General features: G+C 40.9%; 1 protein-coding gene across 1 annotated transcript; it reads left to right on the top strand.

Moving 5' to 3' along the window:
* The first annotated feature begins 542 nt into the window (after window positions 1-542).
* TRIML1 (tripartite motif family like 1) lies at window positions 543-5,837 on the top strand. The gene is made up of 6 exons (XM_010995729.3): window positions 543-950; window positions 1,195-1,290; window positions 2,296-2,526; window positions 3,529-3,551; window positions 3,730-3,827; window positions 5,286-5,837. The coding sequence occupies exons 1-6, from the start codon at window positions 543-545 to the stop codon at window positions 5,834-5,836; spliced, it is 1,407 nt and encodes a 468-aa protein (XP_010994031.1). The 3' UTR covers window position 5,837.
* The last annotated feature ends 16,643 nt before the right edge of the window (window positions 5,838-22,480 follow it).

Below are 22,480 nucleotides of genomic sequence, written 5' to 3'. Positions count from 1 at the left end.
TCAAGCAAAGAAAAGGACCCAATGAGAGAAAGAATATACATTATAGTTCTCTTCCTTCAGTTTCTTAACTAGATTCCATTAGTAGAGTTTTCCAAAAGATTTGGACCAGACTCCAATTCATATACTATAAGAGATCACTGTAATTTAAATCTCTGTACTGGCTTAAACCAAATTACCCAACCCTCCAGCCTAAAACCAGTGTGTTTCAATGGTTTCATAGTGCTAATTATGTACAATAACCAACTGTTCAAGTGAGAACGGTTGGGGCAAATATCGTCAGTATCCAGCTTGTGGCTCGCACAGTGAGATTCCTTAAAAGTTTGGGGTTGATGATGAACCCAGTGTACAGAAGTTCCACATTAAGTCATAATTGGCTTTGTGTCAATTGGTGAAATCAGTCACAGAGGAGAGCAAGAATTTCTTGTAATAACAACATAGCAACTGATTACCTACTTGTTACTCAAAACAATAGACCCTCCAGGAGGATTTTTCTAATCCCAGAATAGAGGCATGATCTTGCTCTGATGTCCTTCTTTGAGAAAATGTCCACAGCAGATTTGATGGAGAACCTCAGGGAAGAACTGACTTGTTTCATCTGCTTGGACTATTTCACCAGCCCAGTGACCACCGAGTGTGGGCATAGCTTTTGTCTGGTGTGTCTCCTGAGAAGCTGGGAGGAACATAACACTCCTTTGTCTTGTCCTGAGTGCTGGAGGACCTTGGAAATCCCGCATTTCCAGCCAAATGAGCGTTTGGGGAGGCTGGCTGGCATTGGCAAGCAACTCAGATCCCAGGTGCTGCAGAGTGAGGGCAACCAAGGCGGCTATGAGAGAATGCTGGCAGCCACTAAGGTGTTGTCTGATCATGAGCAGGGCGCAGACGATTTCTCAACCCAAGGTCATGGAATAAACAGAGTGAATCTCTCGAGTGAGGCTGAAGAGCATCACAAAGTAAGACTGGTTGCTCAACATAAATTTCAGAACACAAATCAGGTCCCATAACTTAACCCCTATAATATTCTCTATCGGCGTCAGTCATGGGTGCTCATCTCCAAGCACCAGACTACAGACTTGGTGCGGGTCCCACTACACCCTTTGTTAAAGACTCCCAGTCATCTTGTTGTTTTGGGTCCTCAAGACCCTACCTGATTTGGTGCTCTGCTCATTTGCCACAAAGAATTTGTTTCTATTGCAGGAGAAACTCCAGGAAATCCTAAATATTTTGCGTAAAAAGAAAAAGGAAACTCAGATTACATTAACCCATGAGAAGGAGAGAGTGATACTGTGTAAGGTCAGTATCTGTTTGACTTTTGCATTTTCTATGTGATTCTATTCTATAGACACAGGGATATGTTGAGAAATAGCAGGGGAAAAATGACAAACTTTTCCAGGCCCAGTGCTACAACATGCAGTATCCTTGCTTTGGGCAGCATGCCTCTGCTTGTCCACCTGGGGATCTCAAGACCCAGCTCAATTCCCCCATGCCCAGGCCAGCTTGTTTTTCCCTTTCTTGATGTACCTATTTACCTCTATTTTGGCTCTGATTGTAATTCATGAAAATACCAGTTATACATATAGACATATAACATAGGATGGAAATTGATTTAAAAAGGAGTATCAAAAATTTGGGGGGGGGGGGAAGAGCAAATAAAAAAGAAGTAAAGAGAAAAGGAAATAAATGAGAAATAGTAATTTGGATCAGTATGCCTGAACAAATGCTCAGAGTTGGCCATAGATTTGAATTTGAGCTGTCTAGCAAAGCATAGAACTAAATGTTTAATTTGATAGTTAAAAAATAAGTATGTATCTGATTCTCCCAACAAACCTAGAGTTCTTAAATGGGAATATTTATGATGTATATTTCTATTCCTAGTATATGACCCATTGCCTACTTTCATTGAAAAAATATTTGTTGAATAAATGAATGAATGCTTTTTTCCCTCATTTTTGTCCTTATTTTGCTTTTTAAAAAAAAAATGGTATTGATCACCATCTATCATATTTTTGTTTGTCTGTTTTCTTCCCAACAGAATGATAGCCTCCTAGGAATAGAAATTTTGGTTTCCTTTATTACTATAGCTATGGCACACACACTTTCTAAAATATCAAACTATCTGCCCAGTTAGTCAATAGAATGTGTGTGTTGTGCGTCAGGTTTCAAGAATTGTCACAATAGAAGTCTAGGACTTTGTAAATATTAAAAGTCTAGTAGGCACTTCTGTTACTAATTTTATTATATTGTTTGCGTGTGTGTGTGTGTGTGTGTGTGTGTGTGTGTGTGTGTATGTGATGGCAGGAAGAAACAAAGACTTGTAAACAGGTTGTTGGGTCAGAATATGCAAAAATGCACCAGTTCCTGAAGGAGGAGGAGCAGCTGCAGCTCCAGCTACTGGAAATGGAGGAAAGAGACAACCTGAAGAAACTGCGGGACAATGAAATCACGCTGACTCAGCAAATGAGAAGCCTAAGCAAAATGATCGAACAGATAGAGTCCGCGTGTAAGAATTCAATTATAGAATCTTTTGAGGTAAGGATATTGGGGAAATTAATGGAAAAAAACCATGTAGTCACCTAACATTATTTCAAGTCATATAAAATACATGTGTCTTTATTTACCTGAAAAATTAAGTTCTGTTCCCAAAAAAAGTTTTCCTACAGAATGAACATTCTATATTGTATAAAGTCTTGAAGAAGAGGAGAAAAAAACAGAGGAATACCTATCAGAAACAAGTCTGATGGTGCCTCCAATTTCTTGTGTCTGCCTTGCTGTGATCTCAGCTTTGCCAAATATTTTAAGTTTAATGAGCATTTATTATGTGCATAGCACATTAAATTTCATCTTCAAAAAGACCCGATAAAGTTAAATACTATTATGATACATACTATAGGTGATTGTTATGTATAAAATGGCTTAACAGTAGCAATTATTTAATAATTCAGACCTAGGGCAGTTAGATAATTTGCCTATCAAAAAGCTAACAGGTGAAAGAAAACAGGTATTCTGTCTCCTGAGCCCATATTCCTCCCCATCTTTGCGCTACTGCCTTCCTAGGCTACTATCGCATTCCCTGGGACCTTCTTAAACATCAGCCGTGTGAGCCAACTCCAGCTTTGCGTCTCTTCCCTGGACTGACTCCACAGAATGCTGCTACTTAATTTAGTGCCTTCCCAACAGCCCAGTCCAACACAGCCCTCACTGGGCTACTTTCCTTTGTTTATCTCTTACTCCTGAAGGCATTGCATAATGAGGCTGATAGTTTGGTTTCTTTATTAGCAACAGATTCTCAAGGTGATAATATGAGAAAAAGAAATCTCTAGTCATTGTGAGAAAACATTTCATATTCACAAAAACTCATCCCTAGAAGAAGATGGGGATCTTTTTCTACCATATATTTTCCTAATCAAGGTGTTTTAGAGCCATGGGAAGTGGATTCTGTGAAATCTGCAAAGGATTCTATCCAAAATGGATTTAGTCTTTGTGAGTGATCAAAGTGCACAAATACTAACCTTCTTTCTTTTATGCCCTTAGGATGTGAGAGGAATACTGGAAAGGTAGGTTTCTATTGTGTTCAGTTGTGTAAGGCACAGGGATGTGGTACTGATGCAACAGGTTATCAGAGTGGGGATTAGTGGCCATGCCACTGGGGCAAAATGAGCTGGATTCTCAAGTTGGAACAGGTCATGCAGTCTGTGCAGAGAAGACTGAGTGACTGTCTCTGCCCTCTTGCAGGAGTGAGCCTCTCTTGCTTCAGTGTCCAGAGGCCACCACCACAGAGCTGACTCTGTGCCGCATCACTGGAATGAGGCAGATGCTGAGAAAATTCAGCAGTAAGTCAGCCTGATTTGTCAAACCTTCAGGAGTTTCCAGAGTTAACTGGGACCATAGACCATCTCTGTGCTGGAGCAGACAGAAGCTCTGAGACTGGACTGATGTTTGATCTGGTTTTGTTTTCTGTCTGAGTCCTGCTTCTTTGTTTGTTTTCATTGTTCTGTTTTGTTCCTCTCATGCCTTTGCATAGGCACACATGCACGCCTCCTCAGGGGTTTCTGCATTTCCACCTCTGCTCTTGTCAGGATAAAAGCTTCATTTCAGTGAAGAAACATTCAAAGAACTATCTCTTTAGAATGTTCCATATATTCAGGCTAGCTAAGACCCAGAGGTCACATTATTTTTCAATTTTTATCTTGTTGAAAATCTGACCTTCAGAGGAAGGCCTAATGGACTTCGGATGCAACAGATATTTGAGAAGTGCCTACTATGTGCTACAGTAGGTACTGTGTTATCCGGCTCTGAGTATACTTAAAATGAGTAAGACAGACTTGACTTTGCTTTTGTAGGACTCTCAGTGAAATTGAGGAGCCCAAGATTAATCACACAAATAATTAGTGATGGTTGGGATCTGACCTATAAATAGAAGTATGAAATGGTATGATGGGGTGCCTAGTCTTGTCTGGACAGTCAGTGAAAATCAGAGTCCTCCTCTGTGACTTCCTCCCAGGAGGCTGGGAGAGGAGGTCTCTTACTGGTTCACAATGTGTTTCATCAAATGATCACTGGTGGTTGCACTAACTCACATGAGGTTGCATTTAAGCATGCATGACATAATGAAAAATGCTGACTGGAGAATGCTATTCAAACACTCGGTAACTCTGTAATCTTGGCCCAGTTTCCTAACCTTTATGACCTCAGTTTTCTTTTATAAAAATGGAAAAAAATAATCATACTTGCCATGCTTAAATGAGAGAAGGTACAGAAAATGCCTGGTACCTTAGTAGGAATTCAGTAGGTGATAACTATATTTCTCTCCCACCCAACTGAAGAACCATAACCATCCTTGGCTAAAGCAAATGCAAATGACAAAAGTTATGATGAGGTGGATAAATAACTCTGAGTTCTAAAACTCTCTTGTAGACGGAACCCTGTCCATTCCATTATCAGAGATTCATTATCACTCCCCACATGACTCCCTTTGGTTTCCTTTTAGAAATTCACTGTGTTTTGTGAAACAGTAAAAGAAGGGGCTCAGAGGTACTGTTCTAAACAAAACAAAAATCCCCACCATACTCACCTAAATTACATCTTAAAAAAGTGGACTGCTAGAATCACAGTGGTGCTTCTTAAAAATTAGATTCCTGGGCCCTATCCTAAATCAGATTCTTGATGAGTGGGCACAGCAATCAGAAAAAACCAATCGGGCTGGATATTAAGACTTAATTTTGAATTCCACATATGTAAGAGGGCTTTCAAGAATGCAAATGAGGATTCATTCTTCTTCCCTCTTGCAGCAGATATAACTCTAGATCCAGCCACGGCCAATGCCTATCTCGTCTTGTCTGAGGATCTGAAAAGTGTGAAACATGGAGGAATCCGACAGCAGTTACCTGACAACCCAGAGAGATTTGACCAATCTGCAACCGTGCTGGGTGCTCAGATCTTCACCTGCGGGAGACACTACTGGGAGGTGGAAGTGGGCAACAAGACCGAGTGGGAAGTGGGCATCTGCAAGGACTCAGTGAGCAGAAAGGGGAATCTCCCCAAGCCACCTGGGGACCTCTTCTCACTTATAGGTTTAAAAATTGGAGATGATTATAGTCTTTGGGTCTCATCACCTTTGAAAGGTCAACATGTTAGAGAGCAAGTGCATAAGGTTGGTGTTTTCTTAGACTATGAGTCTGGACATATAGCGTTCTACAACGTGGCAAATGAGTCCCTCATCTACAGCTTCCCTCCAGCCTCTTTTCAAGAGGCTCTCAGGCCCATCTTCTCCCCTTGCCTCCCAAACGAAGGGACAAACACAGGCCCTCTTACCATCTGCTCACTGAATAACCACGTCTGAGGGAGATGCCCCCAGTCTTCTCTGAGAATGAGATCTAAGACCAAAGGATGACTATTAATTAGGATGATTAATGCATTGACAGTATTGACATCAGGTGATCTGAAACAAAAGCCCCTAACCCTGCCCCAAGAGTTTCAATTAACTTGAGCTCCCAACAAACAGCCAAATTACACAAACAACTTCTAACACCAGTAGGAGAAATCTGATTATATCCTGTGTCTTTAACCATATTCGTCCTGCCCCCTGTATGTGCTGATCCCTGAAAATATAGAGACACAACGAGCCCCTATTATCCTGAATCCCATTGTCATAGGCCAGTTTTATAAATATATGTCTTTTTTTTTCAAATGTAGTTATTCATTTGACTCTTAAAAAAACCCTACTGTTCTCATGTATCTTTATCCTATGTGCAAAGCTCTGCATGCTGGGGCAATCCTAACTCCTTCAGGGCAGGATGCATGGGTTCTCTTTTTCATTCATGACTCACCCCCTCTGGAAAGTCACTTTTCTTCCCACCCCCTGGGGCCTGGAGTATTTGTAGTCAGGAAGACATATGTGTTCAGAACACTGCAAAGATATGTGTGAACATCACTGCAGTATTCATGTTACCATAACCACAAGAGGATGGAACCTTCTGCTGTTTGTTATTATGGTCACAGATGACAAGGTCTCTAGTCAATAAATGTATCAAGGCTGTAGGCCAAGTGACTTTTTCGGTTTTATATAAGGTTATTTTCTGAGCTTTCACTATTTGCTATGAACAGAAGGCTTTTTGTCTCTGGAGGACCAAATCAAGTCTACTCTCTATCCCAGCATGCCAGGATTTTGGAAGGGGATGGTGTCTGAGCAAAGCTGCTTTTGGCTGGTCTCACTCATGCTCCTCATTCTTAGTGCTCTGTTCCTGAAATTTTTAAAAAAATTTCTTTGTCTTGCTCCCATTGCAGGATGTCACCAATCACAGAAGGTACCCCTTTCACTCCTCTTCCCACTCAGATAAGATCAGTGTCAGTATTTTTAGTCTCAGACAAGAAGACTGGTGGATTTAACCCATGAACGACTGCAAAATTAAAAAAATTATCACATATTTTAGTTTGTAAATAGAGACTAACTGGAGGAAAGCTGATAATTGAACCTGTTAATCAGCACAGAAAATCCTAGAAGGAGGTCAGAAAGTAGCTGGGTTTATTTTGGGGTCTGTGTTCATCCCTCCCATGAATCTAGATCTGCTTTGTCTTTCAACTTTACACATTTTAATCTTGTCCTCTCAAAGGCAGGGAAGCATTTATAAACTGGACTTTGCATCCCAGATAATGTCCTCTTCTGTCCTTTGTATTTCCTACTTGCCTTTTCATCCCAACAGCACATATGCTCAGAGAACTGTGACGGAGGAGAACCAATATGCTCAGAGAACTGTGACGGAGGAGTCCCGCCAGGGGGAACCAGACTGTCAGCACTTCCTTCCAGGGGAGTCAAGTACTGTCTTCTATTTCACATCCTTTTTAGATAATTTGCAGCTCTGTTTGCCATTTTTAATTTTCATTAAATTTTATTTCTTGGTTCATTATCTCAAAAAGCTAAGAAACAAATCATAAACACCAAACACCAAACATATTTTGAATATATCTTCCTCCATTACAAAAAAAATTGAATTTTTAAAATTTTGGTAAATGAATACAAAAGTAGTACACTTTTATTTAGTGAGCATAAGAGTTAACTGTAATCTAGGTGACAGCCACACCTCACCCCCTTCTTTCTTTTTGGCCCAGAGGAGTTCATATTGCCAAAGAAGCTGGCATCTTTTTTTCCCTATGGGAAAGTCATTCTGTGTAGACCTTGGCCTGCACCAGTGTCTACCATGGAACTATCACTGACTAGGTGTTTGGGGAAGACTGAATCTTTACTGTTTTTATTCTTCTGGGTTTACATAAACAACCATGAGAAAGCTGCAAGAAAGTTTTCACCCATGGTTTCTAGCTATATAATCCACGTCAAGCAGATGTCATGGAAAAGATGGGGGCTATTGTGGCCAGACTGAAAAAGGAAGAGGTGCGTTCCTTGCTTGGCAAATGTATCCTCTTGCACTGTTCAAGGGTCTGGATCTCACTCTTCAGACTTTGAACATTTGACAAAGGCATTTCCTTCCACATGAAAGGTGTCCCACAGGGAGCCTGCTACCATTTACTCAAGCTACTCCCTTTTCCCCTCATTAACTCCTTCACTGCTTCCCAAATCTCTTTCACCCTTTCCTGAGTGGACAATTTCCCAAGGAGATGGCAAGTCACAGGTAGCCCTGTGTAGTGGACATTACCAAATGAAATCCAGAATCCTAGCCACTTCCTTCCCTACCTCTCCACAACTGGCTGGGGGAGAGGAGACATACCTGGCATTGAGGTTGGAGGATGTCACACAGGATTCCACATAGGACTGCGGTCTGATTAGTTTTTTAAAATTTTCTCTGTTGGTCTTAGACTAGCTTAAAAATAAAATATTATACATATCTTGCCCTGAAATCTGATTTACCAATGAAACTCCATTAATTCTTCAAATCAGGTCTTTTTTTACCCTCTGCTCTAATTATCCCTCCCACCACAAGATAACTTTGACCTATTATTCTTTGAGAGCATTAGTGCCTTATCTTTGTATTACTTTATAAGGCCCTCCTACACCCAATTAACTTAAGGATGTGCCCAATCAGCCTTTCCCTAGTCTTGGATTTCTCCTGTGCATATACCTCCAGGGAGTGGGAACAAAATAATAACATGCCACAGTAGGAAAATGGGAGAATGCTGAAATGCACACAAAAAATAAAACAAAAATTGGATGTAATCTCACCACACAGAGATAACCAATGTTGTGTTTTGGCGTGTAACAGTCTAATCTCTTTTTTTCTATGTGTATGTATTTTAAGCAAAATGAAAATTACCTTAATATTATACTATAGACTTATTATCATTAGATATTTCTTAAAAAATATAGCTTTTCATCTTTAAATACATACACATGTATCTTCTAAAAATTAGCACATTTTGTTAAACATTTATCATACCTAAAATCTTTACATTAAATATTATTTAGTGACATTATTTAATAAATAGTCTGTATTAAAAATTTCTCAGTGAGTCCTGTAATGTCTTTACAGCTCTTCTTTCATCTTCCAGCATCCAGAAATAATATAGGATTGTGTGTTAAAAGTAATTGTTTTGGAAAATATGATTCTTAATGGGAGCAGTATTTTATTATATGTACCCTTAATTTATCTAATCATTCCCCTACTACAGGACATTTAGATTGTTTTCCATATGTAGCTACTATAAACAACACTGTGATGAATGCACATGTACATAAACCTTTGGGTATGTTTCTAATTATTCCCCAAGTATCTCTCTGCAGGCAGGGGAGCTGCCTGTGGACCCTGTGGGCATGTATGTGAAGGTTGTACATCCCCTATGGAAGTTTTACATGCACTGCAGAGAGCCCAGAGTGTCTCACTCACTGGCATTTCCACACTGAGGATGTGGACACATGGCTTTAAGACAAGTGAAAGAACATGCGTTCCTCTGCCCTAAGGTCTTGCCAGAAGCACTGCATTTATGCCAAAGAAACCTAACCTGGGAGGAACTGGGGAGCAGCACATGGGCTTTCAAATCAGACAGTACTTGGTCTGTACACTTAACTTCACCACAAAGTCAAGCTTCAACTTCTGCAAGTTGTTCTAACTCTCAGAGTTGCAGTTTCCTCTTCTCAAAAATGTGGGAAATACCATTTGTTGTGATAATTAAGTGAGAACACAGAAAAACAACTAATCCACAGTGCATGATGGATTTTTGTTAGCCCCTTCCCACCCCGCCCCTTTAGAGACTCCATTCTGCTGTTTGTCAGAAAGGAGACAGAAAAGCCAGAGCATGCTTGTGTGGAATAGGAAAAACATTGGCACCAAAATCTCTGAAATACATCTAAGGGAGGTGTTATTTCTGGGGGAAAAGTATTAACACAGAATTCAGTGAAGGAAAGAGAAAACTTCTATGGATCATTTTCTTATCCTTAATGAAGTCCTTTTGCCCTTCACATTTGTGAGCATCTCATTATTTACCTAAAAAATAAATTACTATAATAAGTAGGAGATAACAGTAAAAACTATCCTAAAGTGGTGACCTCACTCTCATTCCTCTAGTTTCGACACTCTCACCCCTTTGCTCTGGGCTCCTGGGACACGGTGTGAGCTTCCCTGTCATTAGCTCTGCTAGCACTTGAACTTCTGTACCTGTAGTAGCCAAGAACGAATCTGACTCCATTTAGATCCGGTCCTTCACCTCTAACCTGTGCTCTGTTTCCTGTGCTCAGTCGTGCTGGTTCTGCACCTTCTGTAAAAGGATGTTGCCTGTAGCCTGAAATATACAGAATGGCTCATTTTCAAGGCTCTGACCTTTAAGGGTACAACACTTTTCTATTCCTACAGAGATAAAAAGTTGCAGAATGGAGAATAACATTTGACCATCACATCTGACCATAAATTTATATCTGAGTGCAGAATGTTGCCTTCTCTTACTCTCATTCCTGCCCTCACTATCCTGGTTTCCATCCTCGATAGAACTTTTCTCCAGTTTTGCTATGACCTCAAAGCATACTGCTGGTCCTTTTGAGTTCTTAATTCTAATCCTGATTCTTTATCTTTTAGGGAGATATTTTTAAAAATCTTGAATATTTTAAATATTGCCTTTTGACTCCTTTTTAAACAATTTTTTAATTTGACTCCTTGATTCTTTTTCTTCCTGTTCATGATTCAAATAGTAAACTCTTATAAGTTGCAACATTCAAAACTGGTATTTTCTTTCCAGGTTGTGTTCTTAACAGTGATGGTGGATCCACAAGTTCTTGTTCAGAGGGAAACTGCTCCTCCACCAATTGAGTCAGTTTTCACTTTGGTGAGAGACAGCCTCTCTTCACGTTAGCTGAGTCTCCTGCCTCCATCAAGATGGGAAACAAATGTCCAGGGTGCTTGGCTGAGGTTGATCATCCACTGGGTGAGGACTGAAGGGTATGAACGTGTGTGTGTGGTGTGTGTATGTGGTGTGTGTGATCAGTGTGTGTGGCATGTGTGTCTGTGGTACATAGTATGTTTTGTGTGATGTGTGTGTGGCCTGAGTACATGTGGTGTAGTGTGTGTGTGTGTGTCATGTGTGGTGAGGAGGGTGTGGTGCAGGAAGAGCCCTGGAAGGAGCTTAGTTTGTCTTCAGAGTCTCTTCTTGACCCTTCGCATCGTGCCCTCCCCTCCAAGTTGCCACTCTATTCCCTTGATTCTCCTTGTCTTCCAATGATCTAGTTTCTCAGAAGTGAAAAGCAGGCTCTGTAAACCTGCTTGTAGAAGAGGATCTCACCAGGGGTCTCTTGGCCTCTGTTTCTACAGTTGGGCAGGCGAATGGCCCTGAGCTGAAAGGTGAGTTAGCAGAGGGCCGAAATCACAGGGCAGGACCAGACTGATACTCAGTGATGCTGTCCCAACCCACGTCCGTCTTCCTACGGAGGAAGTCGGGAGACCCTCTCAGGGCTAATCTGGAAGGACCCATGCTGCCTTTAAATACGTCCTAGTTATTTTATAACTAGTACCTTTTCTATTAATGAGCATCTTTCAAAATCAGTTTTGAGCAAATATACATACCGAAAACCATACTGTACTATATACAATGTTCTAGGTTTTGTATTTAAAGTCTAAATCTTTTTTGTTGTTGTTTGAGCTCTGGGCACTGTCTCAGGAATCAATGTAAGATTGTGACTTTCTTTCTTCCTTTCATGTACATCTAAAGAACTGTTACACTCAGTTAAACTTTTATTAGACATTTAAAAAAACAACTGTTAGAGGTATTGTCTCTTTGGTGATGCTGGAAATGTTCTGTGCTTATCTGATTACATCTCACGTTCAGTTTGTGAAAATACATCAAGCTGGAAATTTATATATTCCATTTCTGTATGTAAATTGTACTTCAGTAAAACTTTCAAAAATGTGGCTGTCTCTTTTTGCAGGTTGGGCTCCCATGAGCAGGAACAGATGCTGAGTGGGAGTTTAGCAAGAAGGTCCCTTGTTCTTTTACAAACGCCTGTCTCCCTCCCTCCCTCCTTTGTTTCCCTCCCTCCTTCATCCCCTCCCTCCTTTCTCTATCTCTTTCTTTTTATCTTTCTTTCTTTCCTTGTAGTAAAACCACACTTTACATTTTCAAAGTCATTAAATTAAAAGTTTCCATACGTTACCTAATAAAAAGATCCCTTGTAAAAAGGATCTTCTTTTTCTTTTTCTTTTATTGTGGTAAGAACACAACATGAGCTCTATCATCTTAACAGATTTTTCAGTGTTCAGTATCCTGTTAGCCAAAGGCAGGAGTGGCTGCCTTTTTTCCACATATCTTTTTAGACTTGTGTTTCTTGGGGTGTATGTTACAGACTCTTAAGTCACCTTCCATGGATGGAGGATGGACGGAACAAAAACTCTAACTCTTGGAAAATAAATTAAAAGGGCCTGCATTATTTTTCTCATGACACTGAATAAGGCCACCCAAACATGTTTAAAAATGCCTACCTATGCATTTAAATTCATTTTCTGTTAAAGAGTAAATACAGACAGAGCGCATATATACCCTCTCTAGGCCATATTCTAAACTAAAAACACCATTCTGAGTTCTATTTAAGGCCTAATGAAAACCTCCTTTGGTACCATTCAGCTTTGCCTGTAGAACAATGTGCTTTAAGCATACAAAGGGAAAGATAATAAAAACAAAATTTATCCAAGCCATTGACAGCTCTGTACTTCTGCAGTGTTGGAACAATGTTTAACTCTTGGGTTATTCCATTCCACTCTTTGCAACGGGATTTCTGCCTCTATGTCAGTAGGGAGAAGATTGTTGTGACTCAGGGAGTGAACACTAAAAACGTGGTTGAAAGTGCTTTATACCACATGCTGCGTAAGTTAATTTAGAGTGAAGATAGATGCAGTGACATTTGGTTATGAATGTCACCTTCTATGGCCCAAATCTGGGTGCCCATCAGCACTCATCTTCTGTACACATCCCCATGTATGGCTGATACATGTAGAGCTGAAAAGAGCAAGCTTCCCCCTCTAATAAAGAACCCCAGCAGGCGGGGGACCGCTCAGGGCTCCACTACTGACATTGAAATTGTTTTCTGCTGTCATCAGCAGGACAATTCCTTTGAGAAGAGAAATGTGTTGAAATACAATGGTAACCGTAATAGTAATGATGAAAGCAAATGCTCATAGCACGCATTCTTCACATGGGACTATTCTAAATACTTACATACATTTACTCATTTTATCCTCACAACAATCCACAGAGATAGTGACCATTATTATATCCAGTTTCCAGGTGGGGAGATGAGGCACAGAGAAGCTCAGTAACTCTGACCATGTTCACAGAGTCAATAAGGAGTAGAAAGAGGATTTGAACCCAAGTGGTCTGGCTCCAAGTCTGTAATTTTTGACCATTATCATAGCTGCAGAATAAACTATATCCTTCACATGATAAATGATGTTCTCATTAACTTTTCAGTAGTTGAACAAATAATTTGATATATATTTTTTTCTTATTGGCTCCTTCAGAGAAGAGGCTAAGGATAAGTCTTTAAAAAGAGCAAGCTATCGAAGACACATGATCTGCTCAACAGTCTCTGCTATAAATCAGATTCTACTTTATGCACTTCTTCTCATCTTTACCACCTGTATCTTTCACTTTACGGACAACATCTTGGCTCTGTGTTTGGGTTCAGATCTTGACCCCTTCCCTGGCGGCTTGGCCCTCTGGGGTCTGTACCCTGGCTTTCTACCCCGAAGGCTGATCATCATACCTTAGTGCTTAGATAATCAAGCCCACTGGGCTATGCTGAACCACTGCTTTGAAGCTGCTTTAGTGTGTTTATGAAATCAAGGCAAAGAGAACACCTGTGACTTGAAGTATCTTCCATGCATATATACTATTTTTCTCTCTAGTAAGATTTTACTCTCTTGGATAATGTATCCCAGATGGGCAGTAATTTCTCACATTTATTAAACACCTATTATATGCCACTTACCCTGCTATGAAAAAGTTACAGAAGTTGCCCAGTGCCACACATTTCTCAAGTGGAAGAACTAGGTATCTACCCAGGTCTACTGGGTATAATATAGTATGTAGCTAGAATTTTTTGGACCAAGAATTCAGTGGACCTTTCCTTTATGCTATGATAGACTGCCTCCTTACCTGCTTCTTGGGCCCCTGTGAGACATCTCCACACTGTGTTCTCCATTTTGTCTTTAATGTAAGGGAATGATTCTCAGTTCTCACCATCTGTCCAGTAATACTCAAAGAAGCCTGACAAACGAAAACAACTTATGTTTAACAGTTTGATAAGCCACTATTCTTTGGCATATCTCGCCCAGGAGGATCTGATTAGAACACACACATACAATATATTCAGTTTTGCTATCATGCTTGTTTTGAAAATGCAAATTTGTTCCAACACAATTGATGAATCAGAGAATAATTTGAGCATAATAGGAATCTCATGTTTGCTTATGCATGATTTCATCCACAAGAAACACTAGGCAAACACAGAAAACTGCATTCAGCTGAATCTAGCCACCTAGGAATGCACAAAGCACACGCACACACACACACATCTCAAACATCTGCCAGCTACCTCAATTCACTGCATGTGTTACAAGTCACACCCATTAACATTTGTTTAATTTTTGAGGGGGAGAGAGGGATAATTACATTCTATTTATTTTAATGGAGGTACTGGGGATTAAATCCAGGACCTCGTGCATGCTAAGCACACACTCTACCACTGACTATGCTCTCCTCCCACACCCATTAGCATTTGGTGTTATTTCCCTCCTTCTGAGTTCTCTCCTTTGCTATCCTTCCTGGTGACCCTCTTTTTCACTACCTCACAATAACTCACAAGTTGAAATATCTGTCTGCAAGCACACTTCAAGTCTTTTTCAAGGTAAAGTATTACATTTATTGCAACCCATTTATGTATTTCCTAACCATATCACAAGTGTAAAACTTGTGCTCCTATGTTTATTAGAGTCCTATTTTTAAATGTGTCACTGAAAAAGTTTTTAAGTGTTATGCCCATAAACCCACAAGCCCTGTGGTTTTTTACTGCACAACTTTGCATAATGCGGTGATTTTTAGGAACACATCTGTAGCATTCTAGCAGAACTGACTGTATATGACAGGATGTTAAAATGGAATTCCTTTTCTTCAGGCTTCCACTGAGGATCAAGATCATCAATGTGACTATCTCCTCATTTTTTCTTATGCTAAATTCGCAAAGGAGTTGGAAAAAGTAGCTTTTTTCATTTACTCTTGCTTTACTTGGGCCGGTGTTAAAGTTGAAGCAACTGGAGGTTTACTTGGAAATTGGAGGCTTTCTTTGGAGAGAGTAACTTGTGTACTTGGGACCCTAGGTCCCCCTTCTGTGGAAGAAGGATAGGGCTTACCTTCCTATCACCTCATGCCTGGTAAGAGGGATTTCAAGACCTGGCTCAGGGTGAAGGCACTCTGATTCGGGTTGCTTCCTTCTATCATCGGGGAGCAGCTCCCAAGCAGCTCATTGTGCCAGGAATAGGGAGAGTGGCTGGGAGGATGTGTGTGTAAAAAGATGCCCGAATTGTCCAAGCTGAGTAGGTTGGGTTCATGCATCTTTGTGCTGTGAAGGAGTCAGTAAGTGAAAAGTTAGAAAAGTCTGTCTTCTGTCTCCTCCGTTTTCTTATTTATTTCTCTTTTCCTCACCTGATTCTGCATGTAGATTGCATTGATTCAAACAGAAATATGGTTTATCTTCTATTGCATGCTGATCGGCTTTACCCCCTACCTCTTTATCTTTGTTTTATTTTTTTCACTCTTTATGAGACATGGTGTGGAAATTCAGGAGAGCTGAGCTGAATTCCAAGTCCTTCACTTTCTAGCTGGATGACCAAGTCCAGGGTCTGGCACATACTGAACACAATCAAATGTTGCTTTTTGTCTGGTTCTTCACTCATAATACAAATCATACTGATGAGCATTAGAAGTACAGAATGCAGTCTCAGAAAATCCTGTTGTAGGCTCAAGCCAAGAAGACGCATGGATATCAATTGGTCCCACATGTGAGCTATCAATGACGTCTGTGGTCTGGGTGGCCCAGAATCAGCCCTAGAAAAACCTAATGTGGCTCTATTCAAAAAGGCAAGAGGAAATATTACTGTACCCCAACTATGTCCTGGGTGCTGATTAAAGTGCAGAGGACTTACAGATAGTTCACTTCTTCACAATGTTTATAATTATACTATGATGTAGGTTTGTCAGACAGCACAATCTTAGCAACTGGTGTAATTTAGGCTCTTAATAAAGGTTAGGAATTTGGAAGCAGAATGAAGTTCAAATCTTTTCTTTGCTTCTTAGAAACTTTTTGACCTTGGACAATTTTTTTCAGCCTTTTCAAGTCTCATTTATTCAACTGACCTTTTATTGAGTACCTCTTTTGGGTGCACCAGTGAGCTGTCTTGGAGGAGTAACAGATAAAGGGCAGAGTCCCTTCCCTGAAGACAAAACCATCAGTCTTTTGTTTCCCAAGTGTCAAAATTTGGATAATAGTACACATCTTGCAGCATGTTATGAGGATTAAATGAGATAAATTTTTATGAGAGTGCTTCACATTTAGAAGAAACTCAATAAATGTTAATTTCTTTCTTTCCCAAGTGGCAGCTTAGTGGGAAGGAAATTTTTCAGCTGGGAAATCTTTATTTGTGCTTCTCAAATAATACTAACACTGCCTTGAGGGTGACTGGCTTTGAATAACAGCTATGGAAACAATATTAGAATGAAGGTAACGCCATGGATTGGTGAGAATTATAGCAATATTTTGGTCAATCCTCAACATTTGAAAATAATCTTGTTAGAAGAATGATTCTATTGTATATGATTTTATTATGTGATCAGATACCCTGGAAGCTAATCTTCTGTCCATTGACAGGGACAAATGGGGACTAGGTAAGATTTTTAAATAGAATTAACAGAAGTACATATTAGTGCTGTTGACTTTCTAAGAGTCAATGTAGTGGATACTGTAATGTAAGACATGCTAAAAAATAGTTAAACGTTCCCTAGTACAGTAATACTGTGATTGTTAATCCACAAAGGGCAAGGTCAATGTTCTACTAACAGAAACAATGGTCTTTCTGTGTATGAAACTAGATTGTTTCCTCCAAGAAAAAAGAAACTTACCTTAGAGGGGTACTAGCATCTTACGTGAATGTGTAAGAATCAGAAGAAGTGATGCTACTGACCAAAGGCCACCCTCAGCACCTTGTAGTCAGAAGGTGGGATTACTGGAGACCACACAGTGAGATCAACTGCATACCTGATAGAATGGCTAAAATCTAAAACACTGACAATACCAAATGCTGACAAGGATGTGGAGCAATAGGGATTCTCATTTATTGCTTATAGGAATGCAAAATGGTATAGCCACTTTGGCAGATAGTTTGGCAATTTTTTATGCATACTGTTACCTTACAAGTCAGCAGTCATGCTCCTTGGTATTCATCCAAATGAGTTAAAAACATGTTCACACACAAAAAAACAACATACAAATGTTTATAGCAACTTTGTTCATAATTATCAAAGTATAACAGGAAATTTTGACAAGATATAGGACAATGATGACACAGTGAAAGTATAGTTAAAAGTGTAATTCAGTACCACAATTTGGTATTATGTTATAAACTGAACATGAGCACATTCAATCCTAGCATAAGAGAAATGTTTGCCCATTTGTACAAGGAATCATGTGTAAGTAGCATTGTTAATAATGGTAAAAACAAAAACAAAAACCTTCAAGCAATCCAAATGTTTATTGGTGAAAAAGTGAATAATGAAATTGTCCAATGTCCATGAATTGGACATTACATTGCAGTGAAAATGAACAAATTTGAATTACATATGTCAGAAAGGTGGAATCCTAGAAAGCTAATCATAAATAAAAGTGAGTCACAAGAAAACATTCAGTGTGATTCTATAATATAAAATTCAATACATATGTTAATAGAATTATGAAGAAAAGCAGGGGGCAGGGGGATAGAATGGACAGAAGCAGCCAGGGATACTCAAAGATAGGGGTGATGTTCTATTTCTTAAGTTGGGTGATGGGACCATAGGTGTTTGTTTCTCTGTTTTGTTTCATAAACATCTATCTATATAGCAATCTATATCTGTCACAAATATTCTTTTGTGTGTCAAAAAAATTTCATAATAAAAACAAAATATAATCTTCTACTCTCCCTAGTCTTGCTGTCCCACAATTTCCCCTTCTTGCTTTTTAAACATAATGTGTGAATATTGTTCCTTCACAGTACATATAGAGCTGCCTGAAAATGGTAATTTTTATAAGAAAACTAACTAAATAAAATGCTGTTCCATTCGAACACTGGAGAATATGCAGCTATTATAAAGAATGATAAATACCTATATATAGTGATACAGAAAATTTTTCAGTATCTATTATAATGTGAAAAACATGGTAAGCAGAGGTATAACACACTCCATGTGTATGGAAAATATGTTTATCATGTAAAGACTATTTCTGAAAGGATATCCCCCTCCTCACCTCCCAGAAACGGTTACAATGCTTGTCTCCAAGTCCTGGGAGTAGGTGGCTAGGAACCAGAAAAGAAAAGGAAATCGACTTTCCACTATAAGCAATTTGGATTTTTTGAACTATGTATTGCACAGAGGTAATATCTACTAAAAAAGGAAATAAAGACTTATTTTTAGTTTTGGGGTAAAAAAAGCAAAGATGAAGAAGCAGAGACATTGAAGCAAGAAGGTGAAGTAGTTTGGGAAAGGGGGTTTGAGAAGTAAGGGAGCAGATCTTCATTATCTGAAATGATCTCTGACTAAGAATAAACTAGTCTTTGTCTAGATGCCCAGCTAGAAGTAAAGGCTAAAGACTAAGCCAAATAAGTCAGAGGTTATTCAAAAATTTCCCTTATTTAGTAGTAAAATATGTGAGATATTACTTGTTCTCTACGAATGTCATTTTCACCTAATACCTACAGTGACAAAGACTCTCATGACTTTCTAGAATAGTCTACAGTTTACAGTGGTCTGAAATCCTGGCTGTGCACCAGATTCTCCCATGAGGTCTTAAAAATATAGAACTGTGTGGTCCTTCCTTGGAATTAAGAATTAGAATTTCCAGTGCTGAGGTCCAAAACCCACTGGATTTCAGTTTTTAAAGGCAGGTAGTAGGCAGGGAGAGAAGACTGGCTTAGTACCAGGAAAATTCAGGGAAGAAAGTGAGACACCTATTCTAAAATTGGATGCTTTTTCCCCCCACCATCTTTCAGCAAGGGACTATGAGCAAGTGTCAGAAGAGCTCTATGTGCTTTTTGCCAGAACATTATTCTGAAAAAAAGAAAAGAAAAGCTACCATTTATTGAACATATATTTTATTCCACCACTGTGCTAGGTGTTTCAGATCTATTTACTTTAATCCTCCCAACAACTCAAGGAGGAAGCTACATCTGTTTTATCGATAAGCATCTAGAGTAAGAAAAGTAAGATAACTGCCCAAAGCCAGAAGAGCAGTAGATCCACATCTTAATTACTCTGCTCCACTGCCTTTAAGTCTCAGAACACTGTGGGCTTAAAATAAATCTGAGACTCAGGAAAACTGCTGGGGACGAATTTGGAGGGTCAGGGCCACATATTCAGGAAATTTTCTGGCTGTGTACCTGATCCTTGGGGACACTCCCTGCCAAAGGCTGAAGTCTTGAATTTCAGTTCATTAGTGCACTGTCTTAGACACTGATGTGGGCTTACATCTGTAGAATACCTCTATTTTTCATATCCATGGCTTTCCCTGACAGAGGTCTGCTAGTAAAGAGATGAGGAAATTTATTTTGTAGAGAAGCATGTGTTCATAGGTAAGAGGTCTGAGTTACCACTACCCCCCTACCCAACACCCCCAGACCCTGCACTCATAACTAGGAAAATTCTAGGATTAGTCAATTTGAAAAATTGGGATACACAAACTCACATCTCTAAAATCCCTGCTCTTCCTGGTAAACTTTCAAGTTGTTAGCATTTCTGGTCCCCCATCCTCTTCTGTTTTCACATCCTGATATGTTTCACTCATCTCTCCTAACACAGCTTTTCTACTGTTACAAAAATTGTCATTATGACCCCAGACTGTCCATTCCTTGGTCCTTAGATTTTTGAAATCTTCATGGAATATTTTTTCTACCTCTTTAACTAAAACTTGCATTTCCACTGAGCAAGCATTTTGCCTACAATTCTTTAGATAGAGGCAGCTCATTCTTCTACAGACTAACAACATCAGAACGGCCACTTCCATACAATTGTTCCATCACCTTTGCATGAAACGTTGTGCTTTATGAGGCTCATGACCTCCAGCTAGACATCCTCTAACTTATCTCATTGCTGTCATCACTGTGCTTCTTGTCATCCTATATTATTCATTGGAGATTTAAAAACCAGGTTCACTTTTTTCTCCTCTCTGTATCCTGCTGCATCATCCAAAATGACTTCAGTGTTCAAGTTCATCTTCATGACACATTCAGCACCCTAATTTTTAAGCTCCTTAATATCCTTACCATGAAGGACCATGGTTCTCCTTTCATTTTAGCCATTGTCTGCCACTGCACTTTGTCCTAAGAAATTGTTGTACCATGGAATCTTAAATTTAAATAACCCTTTTCATCACCTATCGCTTCAAAGATTTATTATATCTCTAACTTCATCATGCCCAAATCCCAACCTGTCAACATTTAAATGTCTGCTTTTTCTGCCTGTTCAAACGGCAGAATTAGAATTACTTAAAAAAAATTCTGCAACTTTAGAGAGCAGAGCCACGCTGAATTCATGGTATCCAACCTCAGTAATCTGGAGTTTCTGCTTGTTTTTGTCAGCCACCTTTATCTGATTCTCCTCACGAGAAATTTCAGCATTTTCCACTCTCCTCTAACCTCGACTCCCCATCCCTGCCCCATGTCACTTCCAGCAGCAAACTTGGTGGAACCAGGGAAAGATTTCAGCAGTGTTCGACTCTCACAAAACCCACAGCACAGAAGGGTCTGCAGCCACGTCCGTCCTTCCCTCTCTCTCTGAAATAACGTGTAAGGCTAGACTTTCTACCCAATTCTACTTCCTAATCTACAGTCTGGATCCCATCTCCTTTCACTCATTCAGGAACCACGGCCCTACCACCCCGCCCTGCTGCATTTTCAGCCTTCATTATCTCCTTCTCATCAGCAGTTAGACACGCGTTTCTTGTCCAACTCTTAACAGAAACTAAGCCAAACCAAAACCACTTCTCTTCCCTGATTCTCGGTCCCTCCCTCACGCGCTGAATAATCTGTCCCAGAGTGAACACTGAGACTGCTTTTCCCCCCAAGAACAGAAACATACTTGTTCCTGAGTGCAAAGGCTTCCCTTTACTATAAAAGCTCACCTTTTCCGGAATTCCTAGTCAACACTTGCTGTCTTTTTTCCACTCTCGCGAGCCATTCTTCCCAATCTCCTTTCTAGGACTTCCTAGGACCCTTGTTGCGCGACCCTTTTTCAGAAGCTCCTCGTCAGGTTTCCCGCCTCAGCGGCCCGCGCGGAGACGTTGACGGCGTGACGTTGACGGCAGCGGCGGCGGCGGTGGGAAGATGGCGGAGTCCAGCGGCGAAGGCTTCCACGCGGCCCGGCCCCGAGCGCCCGAGCAGGTGAGACCCTGCGCGCAGGTGACCCCGCACCCATCCCAGGGCAGCCGGGGTGGCCTAGAGCGAGTCCTGGGGCTTCTGAGGGGCTGGGGAGTGGCCTGGGCCGGCTCGAGGATCATGATGCGGCCGCCGGCTCTAGGGGCCGTGCGGTCGTGGAGGACGGTGGGCGGGGGCCCAGACCTCCAGGCGTCCGCGTGCGGCGCTCGGGGCCCAGGAGGGCACTGAGCGGCCTGAAGGGAAACCCAGGGACTCCTGCCTGTGATGGGGCCATCGGGGAGCTGGGGATGCTGAGGGGTCTGGGTGGCAGGGAGGTCCTGAGCAGGGGCCGTGGGCGGTCTTGAGGGTGCGGAGGCTGCCCTGGGGGCCCTGGACAGGGGACTGAGGGAAACGTGGAGGCTCTGAGGCCCAGGGCTTCCTGAAGGGTGCTGAGGTTTCTGGAGGTGGTCCGGAGGACATGCTGAGGGGACCTGGGAGGGATGAGGACTGTGTAAGGTTGGGAGTATGCGGCTGAAGTGAACCTGAGAGCCTGAAAGAGGCCTAAGGGGCCTGGGAGAGCTTGAGAGGGGAAGCTGAGGGGTCTTGGGGGTCCCAGGGGTCCTGAGGGGCTGCAGTGGTTCTTGGAAAGCCTGAGAATGGTGAGAGAGCCCTGAAGGTCTAAAAAAAAAGACATGAGTATGGTCCATCCTCGGGGCTTCTCCAATCCCCATGGGATGTAAATCCGCCTCCCCCACCCCATCCCCACCGTCCTGAGACTGCTTGAACCCTAGAATTGGCATAGCAATTGAAGTGTTTATATGCATTATTCTGGGTTCTCAGGGGAAGAACACCTGCCTTGAGGTGCAGGACCTCCCTCCCTCTTCCCCTTGCACAAGGCCAGGGTG

This window comes from Camelus dromedarius, chromosome 22 (assembly GCF_036321535.1).
Source record: "Camelus dromedarius isolate mCamDro1 chromosome 22, mCamDro1.pat, whole genome shotgun sequence".
NCBI lineage: Eukaryota > Metazoa > Chordata > Mammalia > Artiodactyla > Camelidae > Camelus > Camelus dromedarius.
The sequence above is the reverse complement of the archived record's forward strand: the minus strand, read 5'-3'. Positions and strand labels throughout refer to the sequence as shown.

What these genes read in the sequence shown, in the direction of transcription:
- TRIML1 (XM_010995729.3), top strand. Translation starts at nt 543, where the DNA reads ATGTCCACAGCAGATTTGATGGAGAACCTCAGGGAAGAACTGACTTGT. An exon ending in AGAGAGTGATACTGTGTAAG is followed by an intron (nt 1,291 to 2,295) that starts GTCAGTATCTGT and finishes ATGTGATGGCAG; the next exon opens with GAAGAAACAAAGACTTGTAA. An exon ending in GATGCTGAGAAAATTCAGCA is followed by an intron (nt 3,828 to 5,285) that starts GTAAGTCAGCCT and finishes TCCCTCTTGCAG; the next exon opens with CAGATATAACTCTAGATCCA.